This window comes from Ascaphus truei, chromosome 7 (assembly GCF_040206685.1).
Source record: "Ascaphus truei isolate aAscTru1 chromosome 7, aAscTru1.hap1, whole genome shotgun sequence".
NCBI classification, from domain to species: domain Eukaryota; kingdom Metazoa; phylum Chordata; class Amphibia; order Anura; family Ascaphidae; genus Ascaphus; species Ascaphus truei.
This window is the reverse complement of record NC_134489.1, coordinates 15,871,981-15,888,077: the sequence shown is the minus strand read 5'-3', so window position 1 is coordinate 15,888,077 and position 16,097 is coordinate 15,871,981. Positions and strand designations below refer to the sequence as shown.

Sequence of the window (16,097 nt, the reverse complement as noted above, 5' to 3'; positions counted from 1 at the left end):
GCATGTGTAGCTATTCACAAAGCTTCGATAACATTGCAATATTGCAGTAAAATTGTTTTTTACCAAGCTATAACACTCTGGCTGTAACAACAAGTGGTGCGGTAGCTGAAAAAATAGCCAAATTCACATATTTTTGCCAGCAACTGCTATTCACTAAACTCCGATATGCATACCGTAGTAGATCTGGACAGCTAAAGGGTGGCGAGATCAGAATTGCGATTTGCATAACAAGGAGTTTCTTTTATTTTTACTGTATATGATTAATAATGGGGCTCTCCAGGGGCCTCCGGGAGTCCCCAAGGATTTGTGGGGGCATACGGGGGTCCCCGGGGCTTTCTGGGGCCTCTGGAGCTGACCTGCATATTTATTTCCACTCCTGAGACCCACGGATTCAATCCTACATAATAAAAATTAAATTGCAGCCAGTTTCATTACCTTAGCGGCTAACCGCTAAGGTAATGAATGGGTTAAATAGCAGGCACTGCTTTATTGTTGACACAGCGGGTGGATGAAGCTTGTAGTTGCCCTGGGCTGGGTGTTTACGCCTTGAGGGAGGGTGGCAGTTGAACTTAACCCCTTCATTACCTTATAGAAAACAGGCTCCAGGGCACTCCAAAACGATCTGATTCTCTTCTGAGTGTAATGAAAAAAAACTGTGGTCCCAGAATTGAGTAATGATGAAAAAATATTTATTGCAACATACAAAGGTGAACAATAAAATACCTCCCACGCATTTCAACCAACAACTGGTCTTTCTCAAGGCTGCGCTTATATTGCCTGCGACGTGGGGCATGTAAAGCGTGTACATACATTAACCCATCCAAGACCTATGAGAATTGGAATGGGACAAAGTCATTCCAAATTAAGAAATTTACGAATTGTAAATCAGTAGTTATCATTTACTTAGCAACATGTCGATGTGGCATAAAATATGTGGGGGAGACCCCTAGGCAATTTAGAAGACGGATATTAGAACACATAAGTACCATCAGACACCAGCACAACACTCCAATTGAAGGACATACTGTATCAATGCAGTACATGGAGGTAATGTTTTGTGCGTTAGTTTCCAGGGTATAAATCAAATTACTCTGGGAATTAGGAAAGGGGACATCAACCAAGCATTACTAAGATCTGAAGCTAAACAGGATGCAGTCACAGAGGCCCGCCCACCCCGAAGAAGTTCATGACTGAACGAAACGCACGTAGGGTGTTAGTGACGCTGTGGTCACTCTCCCAACAGTGCATTATCATACATTTTAGAATGATTCAGTGAATAGCTACAAAGATGTGGGCTCAGATCCACTAGCAGAGAGGAACAAAAGAAGACATACCTGGGTCCTGAGCGCGACACTGCACGGGTGATTTAGCTTGCAGGCAATGTCACTTTCCCTCTCCTGCTCTTCCGTCTCTACAGTACCTCTCTCCCTTCTGATGTGAGAGTGGAGTATGTAGAGGAAATATAGTGTTCTTAGTTAGTGGCAATACGTTGCTACTCTAAACTGTGGAGTCTCAGGGCATTTATCAGGAAAGAGTTCTTAACAGAGGGTTAGGCCTCGTTCAGGGTGCAGGCTTCGGAGGGAGGGCGTGCTGCCATGCGAGCTGCCGTGGGACACAAAGTATTCAATTTGAATACTGGTTGTCAGGGTAGCAGCTGCCCTGTCTCCGAAGCCAGGAGTTGACGCTGGCTACAGTTTCAATAAACGAAAAAAAAGTTTTTTGAAGCTGCAGCAGCGTCACAGGGACCTAGGCAGCCAATGAAATCATTCTTGAGAATGATTTCATGACTGCAACTTGGATCCCTAACCTGCCGCCTGTAGCCCCGCCCCATCCCCGCCTCCTGAAACAGTCTGCTGGGGATGAACACACATCGCCCAGCAGACTGCCGCCCTCCCGAACGCCCGCCCTCCAACTCCTGCCTCCAGCACCCTGAACGAGGCCTTACACTGCAAGGCATATTCAGCCTGCAAGATTCTATCCTTCTGTTGTCTGTCTCCATCTCTCCTTCCTCCCCCTCTTCCCCCTCCTCCTCCCCTCTTCCCCCTCCTCCCTCCGTTGGTGTGGATGTGTGTGCGTGGGGCATGAGGAAGAGTTACAGTGCTGTCAGTTAGTAGCAGTATTTTGCTACTCTATACTGCACATGTACGAGGCTGCCACTACACAATTAGGGATCAGGATATACATTTAGTATCCATTTGAGCCCTTTTGCAGCTTTGTTACAATCTATGACATCCCTTCCACTATGCCTGTTCAATAGCTTCCATCATAGCTATATGATATATACAGATAGGCACAGGAGGAATGATCTAAGATTAATCTGATCAGGTTGTATCACAATAGATCTATACAAATGTCGCATAGGAGGTAATTCAGCTATCTAGGCAGTTTACATTGTAAATAAACACACACACACAAACAGGATTATTTAGGTTTATTTAGTTTAGTTTATTTGGCACAAATTCTCTCATCATCGTGAGTCTTGGGTTCAATATTTCACACTACATAGTGCACACTTAGCACTTCTTTTGAGGCACTAGCACATATGCCTGGATACAGTAATTATCATACTGTATGCAGACATCTGCCATGGCTGTTTGCATCTGTTAGGTTATGTTCACAGTTTCGCATTAGTAGGGACAATACTATTATATATTGACCTGCAGTTCTACAATAACCACTGTTACGAGTTTTAGTTTTAATCTACCTTTTTGTTTTCTTTTTGTTCATAATAATATAAAATATTCTTTCAAATAAGTGGAGGTGGTACACACCACCAATATCAAGTAAGTATAATTTACACATATAAGGTGGAGTGCATATCCAAACAGAGACTCTGTTTTCTCATAGTTTCCTAAGTACTATTATCCCTGAGTGCACCCCCAGTATTCAGCTGATGCAGAATCCAATCCCCTGTATGTTAAGCCAAGGAGCACTCACAACTCACTGGGTGGGAACTTAAAAATATTTATTGAAGCTACATAAAAAACATATTAGGGACACAAAACAAAACAGGGAGGTTCTCCTCCCACGCGTTTCACGCTGTCGTAGCGCTTTCACAAGGAGTGTACATGGAGGGGGACTAGAAAGGTTGATATAGCCCCTCCTTTTGGCAAACTCAGCTGATTGAAATCAAGTTCAATCTGATGTTTGTGTTACATGCAATAGTGAGAGTTTGTCTCAGTAATTAACTGTAACGCTCGGCCTGCCCACAAGCCAGACGAGAGCCCGGGACTGAGGTGGAAAGGAGTAATACCACACACCTAGCAGTAAACCGGGGCACTGCCAGAGTGTGGAAGTAGCGTAGGTGGTCCAAGTAACAAAAATAGAAAGCGTACCGTACTTGAGAACTCCAGCGTAGAAAGGTAAAGTCCATAAGCCAATGGTCGTGGGATGGAGAGAGCAGCGTAGTAGAGTAGAGTATCCGTAAGACCAGGGGATATAGAAGTCTGCAGGGTAGTAAGTCCAAAGCCAAATCCAAGGGGTTCCAGAGAGCAGCATAATAGAAGTCCAAAGCTTCATGACCCAGGGTGGTCAGCAGAATATCCAGGGACAGGAAGAGGAACTGAAAGACAAAAGGGCCAGGCAACAGCAGACAGCACCAAGGTACAGAAGCTATGCAGAGCAAAGTGGTAATGGTGAGGGGAGACTAAATAGGGGACTGGGACCTATCAGAGGAAGGGGAGGAATGGAGGAGCGGCCCGAGGGAGGACCTGATAGGGGAGAAGTGCCTGGGAAGCTGGAGCCTATCAGAGCAAGGGGAGGAGTGGAGGAGCAGCCCGGGGAAGGACCTTATAGGGGAGAAGTTCCTGGGAATCTGGGGCCTATATGAGCAAGGGGAGGAGCAGCCTGGGGAAGGATCTGATATGGGAGAAGGGCCTGGGGGGCGGGCCCGATAGAGCAGGTAAGCGTGTGATGCACACGCAGCACCTGGGGAGTCGGAGTCAGGCCCCCCAGAATGGAAGCCTGGGTCCACGCGCGCCCGTAAGGGTGCACGCAACATGGAAGTGCGGGAGCAGCCATGGGGGGGCCGCGAGGAGTGAGGCACGCCGCTGGGGAGCCTGGGCGGCACGGAGACAAGGTAAGGATGTGCTGGAAGCGGGTGTACCCACAGTGCGGATCCTTACAGTACCCCCCCTCGAGTGTCGGACTCTGGATGAACCATCCAAGGTCTGAGGGGAAATTTTTGGTGGAATCGTTTGAGTAGAGATGGGGCGTGAAGATCCACATGCGAGACTCAAGAACGATCCTGAGGTCCGTATCCCTTCCAGTGGACCAAAAATTGGAGCTTGCCCCTGGAGATGCGAGTGTCAATGATGGACTGGATTTCGAACTCCTGTTGTCCTGGTAAAATGGGGGGAGCAGGCTGAAGAGAAGGATGAGCAAATCGTTTGCCTTGGATAAACGGTTTCAAGAGTGAAACATGGAAGACGGGTGAAATTTTCATAGAGGGAGGCAGGCGAAGCTGATAGGCCACAGGATTGATTTGTCTCAGAATAGAGAAAGGACCCAGAAACCTGGGAGACAGTTTAGGGGTTGGGGCCTTCAGTTTGATATTTTTAGAAGAAAGCCAGACCTTCTCTCCAGGTGCAAACTTATGGGCCTCCCGACAAAGCCTACCTGCTTGTCTCTTCTGTCTTAGCATGGACTCCTGTAAAACTGTTTGAATCCTCCTCCATGACCACTGTAAGGTGGATACCCTATCATCTGCTGCAGGAACTCTGGACCTGGAAGAATGCATGGGAAGACGGGTAGGATGAAATCCGTAGTTTACAAAAAATGGTGATTCTTGAGTGGACTCATTCTTGAGAGAGTTAATCACAAATTCTGCCCAAGGAAGTAACTCAGCCCAATTATCCTGAGAATCGAAAGAAAAACAACGCAAATACTGTTCGAGGGACTGGTTCATGAACGAACGAGTCTGCTCATTCGTTTGGGGGTGGAAGCCTGAGGAAAAAAGAAGGGTAAAGCCCAACCTCTGGGAAAATGCACGCCAGGATTTAGAAACAAATTGAGTACCACGATCCGAGACAATGAACCACGGGACACCATGAATACGGAAAATGTATTTTACAAAAATATCCGCCAAAGTACTGGAATTGGGTAGACCCTTGAGAGGAACAAAATGAGCTTGCTTGGAGAATCTGTCAACAATTACAAGAATAGTAGTCATACCATTAGACGGGGGAAGATCCACAATGAAGTCTATAGCAATGTGACTGCAAGGACGGTCGGGGACCGGGAGGGGTTGTTGAAGACCAGAAGGCTTTTGATGGACAGATTTATTTTGTGCGCAGACTGGGCAAGAGGAGGTGAAAGTTCTAATGTCCTTTAACATATTGGGCCACCAGAAGGTTCGCCGAATCAGATCAGTAGTCTTCTTAAACCCGGGATGGCTGGCATATCTGGAGGAGTGACCCCATTCAAGAATTTTGAGGTGAAACCGTGGGGCTGCGAAAAGATGACCATCAGGTACTTCTAGCCCTTCGGGGACCTGTGCTTGAGACTCCAAAATCTTATCCAGTATGTCAAAGGAGGTGGCAGAGATAAACAATTGGGGGGACAGAATACTCTCCGGGACTTCCTGTGACTTCTCCTCAGTGATAAACTGACGGGACAACGCATCCGCTTTGATATTCTTTGTCCCAGGAATATAACAGATGATGAAGTTAAACCTTGAAAAGAACAACGCCCAACGAGCTTGACGGGGCCCAAGGCGACGAGCACCTTCAATGTAAGAAAGATTTTTGTGGTCTGTCAGGATCAGAATGGGTTCCTTGGTTCCTTCCAGAAGATGTCTCCACTCTTGTAATGCCATCTTGATGGCCAACAACTCCCTATTCCCCACGTCGTAATTTCTTTCTGCTGAAGATTTTTTTTTAGAAAAAAACCCACAGGGGTGTAGTTTATTTTTGGGGGTGGATCTTTGAGAGAGAACCGCACCAGCTCCCACGTCGGAGCATCAACTTTCAAGGTAAAGGGGAGGGTGGGGACGGGATGTCGCAGAATGGGAGCCGAGACAAAGGCTCTTTTAAGAGACTCAAAGGCCCGGCTGGCTTCCAATGGCCAAGAGGAAGGATCGCCCCCTTTTTTGGTAAGGGCCGTAATGGGCGCCACCAAGGTAGAAAAACCAGCAATAAATTTTCTATAATAATTTGCGAAGCCGAGGAAACGCTGAATCGCCTTTAAAGAGTTAGGTTGTGGCCATTCAAGTACAGAATTGAGCTTCTCCGGATCCATGGTGAACCCTTGATCCGAGACAATGTATCCCAGGAAGGTAGTTGAGGATTGGTAAAAGACACACTTCTCCATCTTGGCGTAGAGCTTGTTGGCCTGTAAACGAGAGAGCACCATCTTGGTATGGAGAATGTGTTCCTCGAGGGTTTTGGAAAAAATAAGGATATCATCCAAGTAGATAATCACAAAATAATTCAATAGATCATGAAAAACCTAATTCATAAAGTCTTGGAAGACTGCAGGGGCATTGCACAACCTAAACGGCATCACCAGGTACTCATAGTGACCACTGCGCGTGTTGAACACGGTCTTCCACTCATCTCCACTGCGGATGCGAATCAGGTTACTTGCCCCCCGTAGATCAAGTTTAGAGAAAATTGTCGCGCCTTGCAGCCTATCGAAGAGCTCTGGGATAAGAGGCAAAGGGTAGCGATTCTTGATGGTAATCTTGTTTAGGCCACGAAAATCGATGAAAATCTTACAAAAAAGTATCCTGCTCCGGCGGGAGAAGTGGATTTCCGGATGAAGCCTTTTTGAAGGTTTTCTGTGATATACTCGGACATGGCCTCCGTCTCAGGCAAAGATAATGGATATGACCTGGCTTTCGGAAAAGGAGCACCCGGAATTAAGTCAATCGGGCAGTCGAAAGGGCGATGAGGGGAAAGCTCTCCGGATTTGGTCTTACTGAAGACATCCAGGAACTCCGAATAGACGTCCGGTAGGGTGGCGTCTTGCGGGAGAAATGTTTCCAAGATGGCCAATACCGCAGCGGACGGAGAAGACGATTCCACCTGGGAGGATCTCCATTGAACGGGGAACTCGGCAGTCCAATCGATGATGGGATTGTGTAGTTGCAGCCATGGTAGGCCCAGGATGATTTGGACCGAAGGGGAATTGATGACATCAATAGAAATGAGTTCTAAATGTCATCATTCATAGAAAGTTCAATGGGAAGTGTCTCCAAGGAAATAAAAGCTGGCTGCAGGGGTCGACCATCGATATCCTCCAATCCGACCGGAACGGCCTTCTCCCGGAGTGGAATGTTGTGATGAATAGCAAAAGCCTGATTTATGAAATTCCCTCCGGATCCAGATTCGAGGAAGACAAGAGCGGGGGTTTGAATGCTTGCGTACTTAAGGAGGACAGGCTGTAAGATGCGTTTGGGAAGACCCTGTGCGGGAGAGGGAAAAGAAGAGATGGTACCAAGTGAGATTCCCTCATACCTCACTGGGCATTGGCTTTTCCTGGCCTCAAGGGACAACGCGGCAGGATGTGCCCAGGAGATCCACAATAGAAGCACAGGCCCTTGTTTCTCCGACGTAGTCACTCCATAGAAGGAAGTTGATGACTGCCAAGTGGCATGGGTTCCGGAGCGTCCAATGCTGATAGAACAAGAGCAGGAGACCTGGAATTAGAAGACAGAAGTACGAGGACATTGACGTTCAGTCTGCCTCTCCAGAAGTCTTTGATCCACCCTGATGCACAAATAGATTAGGGCCTCCAGTGAGCATGGCCTCTCACGAGCCACCAGCTCGTCCTTTAAGGATTCTGAAAGTCCCAGCCAGAAAGCCTCGGAAAGTGCCCCATCGTTCCAATCAGTCTCAGCCGCGATAGTCCGGAACTCCAGAGCATAATGTGCCACTGATCTCCGACCTTGTGAAATGTGGAACAAGGAGGAAGCAGCCATATCACTACATCCAGGCATGTCAAAGACTAAACAAAATTCTCTTTTAAAGTTAGGGAAGTTGTAAGTGAGTTCAGGTTTCAGCTCCCAGATTGGTGAAGCCCAGCCAGGGCGTGCCCGGTGAGAAGGGATAAAACATAAGCTACCTTGGTACGATCTGTGGGGAAGCGAGATGGTGACAGTTCGAATTGTATCTCACACTGATTTAAAAACCCACTGCATGCAAGCGGGTCCCCCGCATATTTACTGGGCGAGGAGTGAGGCATGCCGCCGGGGAGCCTGGGTGGCACGGAGACAAGGTAAGGAGGCGCTGGAAGCGGGTGTACCCGCAGCGCGGATCCTTACATTAACTCTGTGATCAAGTTTACAGCAGACTCCCTTGTATATAATAGTTGATTAAGCAATCATAACAAAGTGCAACTTATGCTTACCAAAGCTAGAGATAGAAAATCTAGTCTGAATAGGCAAGTTTGTTGAACTGTAATATACAGTAATTATTAACAAACCATGAATATATGTTGCAAAGTACACAATGTATTGCCTAAAGTGCTGTCTGCATGGCCACATTGAAGAAATACATATCATTAGATGAAATGAATATTACAACACATTGTTATTTTTTAAGAGTAACCAAATATCATATCCAATAAATATAACAAATCACCCGTCTCATGGTACCAACAGTATACATATATAGAATAATAAAGGCACATATGACCAATGCCAAAGACCATCTATGTATGTTCTGGTCAGAATATATTAACCATTGAGTTTAGGTGCTTGTGAATATAATTGAAGATAATATTTGGATGAGAAAAAATATATATATATATTTATATATAAATGAATGTATGAGCATAGTGCCCTGCATGCCAACAGAACAAAGAAATTATATATTGCAAGATCTTATAAGTGACATTAACATGAACCAACCATGACAGTAGTCAAAAATGAAAAGAATAAATCAATGAAATGAGCAGTCAAGTATATCATGTTAAGGGGAAGAGAACGACATAAGTTATATTCCTGTAAAATCTATTTAAAGGAAATATTTGAGATCCCATTGAGAATTGAATCCATTGAATATTAGAGTATTTAATGAAAAGATCCAATACTCTTTTCTTTTATAAAGCGTATTTGTTCTATCTCCTCCCCTTACATGTAAATTGACATGTTCAATAGCCATACATGTAAAATTTTGAACAGAACCATTCTGACATTCACTGAAATGTTGTGAGACTGGGTGGTTTGGATCTTTCTTAAGCATTATTCTCATGTGCGGTGTGAGGGTGGTGTGACTGTCACGCCCTGCCTAGACGTGGCCGTGATGTCAGCCCACCCCGCAGGCCAATGAGGTGAGGGTGCAAACAGACATCCAAACATTTTTTCAGTCTTATATATACTGTATATAATATATACATAGATTGTTGAACTAATTCATGATTTCTGCATTTCTACACCTGATGGGACACCCCTCAGTACATTCTTTTACCTGCATTCTGTGCTTAGTGCCACTAAGCGGTCAGTATTTTCCTCAATTACAATGTTCAGGCTCATCTCCATTTTTATTTTTACTTAAACATTACAGCTTACCCATTGATTATCTTTTGAGAGTGGTCCTTTGCCAGCACCCCCAGCCATTACAAAGTTGTGCATTGTTCTGTTTGAATCTTTACACAGAGTTGCTTTAAATCTATTTTTCTTGCCAATTCTCTCACAAGTTCTTCTTGGTTGCTATGTTACCAGCCAGAGATTACTGGCAGCTGTTTGGTTGCTATTACTCAGTCTGTAAGTATTTACATACTTCTGTCCCTTGCATAATGACTTCTGAGAAAGGTCTCTGGGGAGACTGAATTGTGGATTGTTCAATAAAACTGTTCACCTTTTTTCAAGTCCCATGAGTGACATTTTTTTCTCCTTATGCAGTATATACTGTACAGTATGCAGGCTGGATCTATGTATATACATATATATTGTCTTGTTACATTCAACATCTTACTTGTGTCTCCTGTTTGTCGAAGTCACTGTAACATAACAATACTGTAGATTCAGCCTTTTACCCCTCCTTTCTTAATTTTCACACTAGCCTGCCAGCATTCACCCTGTCATAATATCTTCCTTTCTCTACATTTCAATTTTAACTAGATACCATCTTTCTAGAATACTGTATTTAATTGTTTTTTGTTCCTGTACTTCTGCCATGCTTAACCCTATGAGTTTTGAAAGCTTATAACTTTTGAACTATCTGTTGGTCCAATAAAAGGTATCACTGTCTACTACCTCTTTTGTTATTTTACTACATGGACAAAATAACTAATTTGAATATGCACTCTTCTTTCTCAGGTTGGATTCTGACTTCTGCATACTACTGTACATGAAAATCTTACATTGTCTCTCTTTGCTCCAGAGGCTCCCAAGGACCCTACCAATATCCTTAATCAAGCGGTCTCCAATGTCATCTCTTCAGTTGTCTTTGGAAGACGGTTTTGCTATGGAGACCTGGCCTTTCTGAACCTGCTGAAAATGTTTAATGAAGCTTTTCAGCTAATGAGCTCCACTTGGGGACAGGTATAGATACTTACATGTGAATAACCTTTAATAGCTGTGCTAATGGAAAGGTAATAGCAGTAACAGGGTTTGTAAATAGAGCTTTTGTTCAAATATAGCTGAAAGAAACCCTTGCTACAGCTATTATTTTTGACTATTGTGTTGACTAGACATGCAAACTTTTTCCTGTGAAAAAGTTCCCCCCCTGTTTATCATGTTATTTGCATAAGGAAAGGGAAACATTTCAGCGAAAGAGGAATGCTAGGACAAGAGGTCCTGCTCGGAAGTTTGAGGGTGGGAAGCTTGGGAGAAACATGAAGTCTGTCACTGAAAGGGTAGTGGTAGCATGGTACAGCGTCTCATCAGTGGTGGTGCAAAATACAGACTAAAAGAAAGAAGTGCAATTAGAAAGAGCCTCCTGGTGTAGTGTATTGAGAGGTGGAATAAACAAAGTAATCCAATACACTTTCAGTGTTTCAGTCTTTCACAACTACAGTAGTTCATCAGTTCAAACAGTGCGCAAGGTTTAGGGGCCTACAGGTGCGCCGACAAGTATTGTAAAACTAGCCTTGGAAAATCTGGGGCTATCACCAACAAGACATGCTGGGTACATGCTGGGTACATGCTGCAAACATTTCAGTGACATTTCTGCAGAAATACTAATGGCCCAACAGTTTAATTTTTCAGACAGGTTCCACCAGAGGGTCTGAGCAGGGTTTTATAATATCTGTTTACCATTTTTGGTTTTATTTTATTTAGCTCACCACTTTATTGCACTGATTTTTGCATTTATTGTCACTTAATGTTAAGTAGCTAGCGCCTTTTTTCACTTTAATTCACAAAACCAACAGTTTAACACAGCAGGGTTTCCTGGCAGTCCCATTTAGTTTGAATGGGACTGCCAGGGACCCCTGCTGTGTTAATCCGATGTGCCATTAGTCTGTCTTGTTGGTGAGGTCTTGTTGGTGATTGCCCACCTTTATGCACTAAGGATTAAAAAAAAAAAATTGTCGGGCCATTTAAATCGCCATTTTTGTGAGCATTGCTATCACGGTATTCAGAAAGCCTTGATTACCTTTGATAGCAAAAATGACAAAACAGGCGAGTAGCTGGCGACGTGAAGATCGACCCTCTGAAAAGGCCTTGCCCGGCAAGTTCTTTCTGCTGCAGAGATAGCTGCTCAGAGAGAGCCGCTTTTTCTGCGCAAATCTCGCTCTAAATAAATGTTTTTTAAGTAATTTTTTTAACTAGTGTAGATGAGCAGGGGTTCTCCAGAGCAAAACCGCATTGATTTCAGGTCCGGGGACCGCCTGCTTCCGAAACACAGGCCCCATTATGGGGTGCCGGTATCTCCTATGCATTGTAATGTCCCTGTCACGTGAAGCAGGACATTTACATGCATAGGAGATACCGGCACCATATAACGTGAGCCTGTATTTTGGGAAGCAGGGTTGTCACGGTAGCTTTGGGTCAGGGTTATAATACACACCAGGTTACAATAATAACCTCTCTTATCTCTGGGTTGAATCGAATGAGACGTGCGGTATAATAAAGAAATTTTAGTCCCACAAGATGGTGGACACACAGAATATACAAATAACAGAAAATCACTTACATGGGAAAGGGGCCAAGATGAAGCAATCTGCAGACTGGCAATTCATCTAATAGGATACAGTTCAGGATACAACAGAAACCAATACGAACAACAACCTGGAATAGAGCTTACACTCTCTTTTATGGAGTTCTGCTCCTATTCCTAACATTGGGTCTCAGGTATTGGATGATAATTACCTGCATCCAATTGCTCTTTGCCAGCTAACGTGGGGAGCATTTTGGTACCTGCCCCCAAGTAGTTAGCACATGCACACAATCCTCTGGTCAGAGTCCCATTTCCTGAACCTCACACTAAAAGGTTGGCGTCTCCTACTCTGCCATTTTGGATTCTGGCCCGGGAAACTCCGACCAGAGGTGTGTAGCACAACACTTTACACAAGTACCCAAGTCCTGCTCTTCTCCGCCCTAGAATACTTAATCAGGGTGGGGCAGCCTTTGTTCAGTAGGCTTACTGTAGCCTCACTGTCGCCTCCTATCCATTAGCATACCTCATGGGCCAGTAGTTTTCGCGGGCATTGAGTTATCAGGTATACAGAGTCATGATATAGGGCCAAAACTGTCTCAATCTCCATTAACTTGTATGGAGATCCAATGGCGACCTATGGGACCGTGCCGGCAGGTGTTACCTGAGCATGGGGAAGGGGAATAAAGGGTAATAGCCATAGACCCCATTAACCCTTGCCCTCCCGACCTGTTCCCAGTGTAACCTGCGTGCTGCAACACTCTAAATGTGGGAACATGATAAACCAGGGGAATACATTTGGGTTGTGAAGCAGGGGAACATGTGTATTATAGATACATTCCTGGTTAACCCCTCACTTCCCAGACGGTTGAAGGGGGTGCCTAATAGGGGTGGCCCCTTTATTACTGGCTTGGCACCACACGACCGTCACAAGGGGGTCCCAGGACATGAAATCAATGCGGTTCTGCTCCGGAGACACCTGGCTCACATACACTAGTAATATAATGTAAATGAACATATATATATATATACACAACCCACCCCCTGTGCCCCCACATAAACCCATTATTTATTTATTTTAACACACGATTGATAACATAGGCCGGCGGGGGTCCCCGGGTGGTCCCACGGGTGTCTGGTTGTCCTCAGGTGATCTCCGCTGGCCTGCAGTACCATTTATGTTGTAAAAAAAATAAAGATGGCCTACATGTCAATATATACACCTCCCCCTCTCCAAACACATACAGTACAGTAATGTTCAAAATAACTATTATCCAGATATAGATACTAGATCATTTGCCCATTATAAAACAAAATATTAGCCAGCCAGCATAAAGTAAATAAAACCATTCTACTTACCCCTGCCATTATGAAGGGCATCCTTGTCAGCATACCATATAATATGGGCATGATAAGCTACTATAGCAATATAGTCAATGGTCACCCTAATACAAATGCATGAATGTCCAAATACACAATAATAAAACATATACAACAAGCACCTAACCCCCCAAAATCAAAAATTAAAATCAGTAGCCAACCAAGCAATTACCTAAATAAAACCACTAGCCATTCAATTAAAGAAATAAAACCACTAGACATTCAATAAAATAATTAAAACCACTAGCCAATCAATTACATAAATCAGACCAGTAGACAAACAATACATTTAACCAATAGAAGCAGTAACCAATACAACAATTAATTAAAACAACCACTAGGCAACACAAATTAAAACCAATACCCACCAAAATACATCATTTAATAAAAACGCAAACCAATCTGTAAACAAAAAAAAAACAAGCCATCACAATTCAAAACAATTTAATCTAAGCAATAAACAGAAATAGAGAATAAAACAGTCAATAGAAGAAATGCATTGTGCCAAAAATGCATTTGCTACCACTGTATTAATCTGTACCATAAACAGGCACAGATTAATACATTAGCAGTCAATGGGGACCAAAAAAAATGCAAACAAAAAACCTGTAAAAATAAAAGTACATACAGTACACTCAATATTTATCTTACCTTTAGAAGCGTTGGCCCTCCGAATCTGGGGAATCAGCAAGCTTTCGCACCGTGACATCATGAAACTCAATCCAACGCCATCCACCGTGAAGATCCAGGACAGGTAACAAAATTCTTCTTTAATCTTCTCTCACCTTCTTCTTTCATCATCTGTGATTATTTATTTATTTTCTTTATCTTCTGTCTTTATCTTCTGTCTTCATCTGTTAATCTAGTTAACCCCATGTTAAATCCACGATTTTTGAACCATCATCTTCTTGAGCTCAAATGAGACCTCAAATGGTCTACTACAACCAATCAGATTGGGTATATAGTTCTCACATTCTGATTGCCTAAAGTACCATGTGACACCAGCCATGTTGGATTTTGTGATGTCATGTTAAAGGGAAAGGAAGCACAGCCATTCTGATTGGCTGGCTTCAGTCCATTTACATGACGTCACATAAAAAAGAAAAAAATGGAACATGGTTTTCACAGCCAATCAGATGGCTTGTGAACCATTTGTAGCACAAATGTGACGTCAAACAGTAGGCCATATTTAAGGCCATGACGTCTCATTTGAGGTCAAGAAGCGACGGGTCAACATCATGGATTTAACATGGGGTTATTGAATTAAAAGATGAAGATAAAGACAGAAGATAAAGAAAATAAAGAAATAATCACAGTTGAAGAAAAAAGAAGAGGAGAGAAGATTAAAGAAAGATGACGTTGGATTGAGTTTCATGAGGTCGCGGTATGAGAGCTTGCTGATTCCTTAGGATTCAGAGATCCAACGCTTCTAAAGGAAAGATAAATATTGTATACTTTTATTTTTACAATTTTTTGATTGCATTTTTTTCATTGCCCATTGACTGCTGATGTATTAATCTGTGCCTGTTTGGGGTAGAAATGAATACAGTGATACCCAATGCATTTTTGGCAAAATGCATTTCTTCTATTGACTGTTATATTCTCTATTCCTGTTTAATGTTTAGATGACATTTTTTGAATTGGGATTTTTTATTTTTACAGATTGCTTTGCGTTTTTATTTAATGATATATTTTGGTTGCTACTGGTTTTAATTTATTTGTTGCCTAGTGGTTGTATTAATTAATGTGTTGGTTACTGCTTTTATTTATTAAATGTATTGTATGGATAGCGGTCAGATTTATGTAATTGATTGGCTAGTAGTTTTAATTTTTTTATTGAATGCCTAGTGGTTTTATTTCTTTAATTGATTGTCTAGTGGTTTTATTTAGGTAATTGCTTGGTTCGCTAGTAATTTAAATTTTTGTTTCTGGGGTTTACTGTATGTGCTTGGTGTACATGTTTTATTATTGTGCATTTTGGACATTCGTGCTTTTGTATTAGTGTGAATATTGACTGCTATAGTAGTTTATCATACCTATATTATATGGGTACAATGCCACTCAATGGGTACAGGGTGGGTATAGTGTGTGCGGGGTGGGTGGTTAGGCCTTCCGGGTGGGTAGCGGGGGAAGGTTGGGTTAACCCCTTAATTATTATAGAGGTTATTAACCGCTAAAGGGATTAAGGGGTTAGGGGCTATTAGATTGTATTTTTATGTATTCTTACTGGGTGGGTAACTGGAGGGGTTAACCCCATTCATTACCTTAGCGTTATTAACTACTAAGGTAATAAAGGGGTTAAGTCTACCCGCAACCCGCCCGCAAGGCCTAAACACCCACCAAGGGCCAAATACCACCTTCACCCACACCCACTACCCACAATAAGCATGGCACTATTGGTTCACCCCTTCCTTGCCTTAGCAGATAGCCGCTAAGGTAATGAAGTTGCCTGTAAATGCATTTTTCATGCATCTGATTCATGCCAGGGGTCTCCCGTAGTGATATTAATGGATATCAGCTCCGGAGTCTCCCAGCATCAATCCGATGCAGGAAAATGCATTTATTTTTCTAAATTCCGTCTCGCCGCTTCTAGCAGATTTCCAACACCCTCACGGCCAATTTTCCTCGCTGACATAAATTCGCCATTCTAGAGCTGCGATAGGCGTCAAAAACATA

General features: G+C 43.3%; 1 protein-coding gene across 1 annotated transcript in view; it reads left to right on the top strand.

The window, feature by feature from the left end:
- LOC142498734 (cytochrome P450 2G1-like) overlaps positions 1–16,097 on the top strand; it is a 98,170-nt gene that overhangs the window by 51,727 nt on the left and 30,346 nt on the right. Inside the window, exon 4 of the mRNA XM_075607072.1 lies at positions 10,326–10,486. Within this exon, the coding sequence (XP_075463187.1) occupies positions 10,326–10,486 (161 nt within the window). The remainder of the gene's footprint in view (positions 1–10,325; positions 10,487–16,097) is intronic.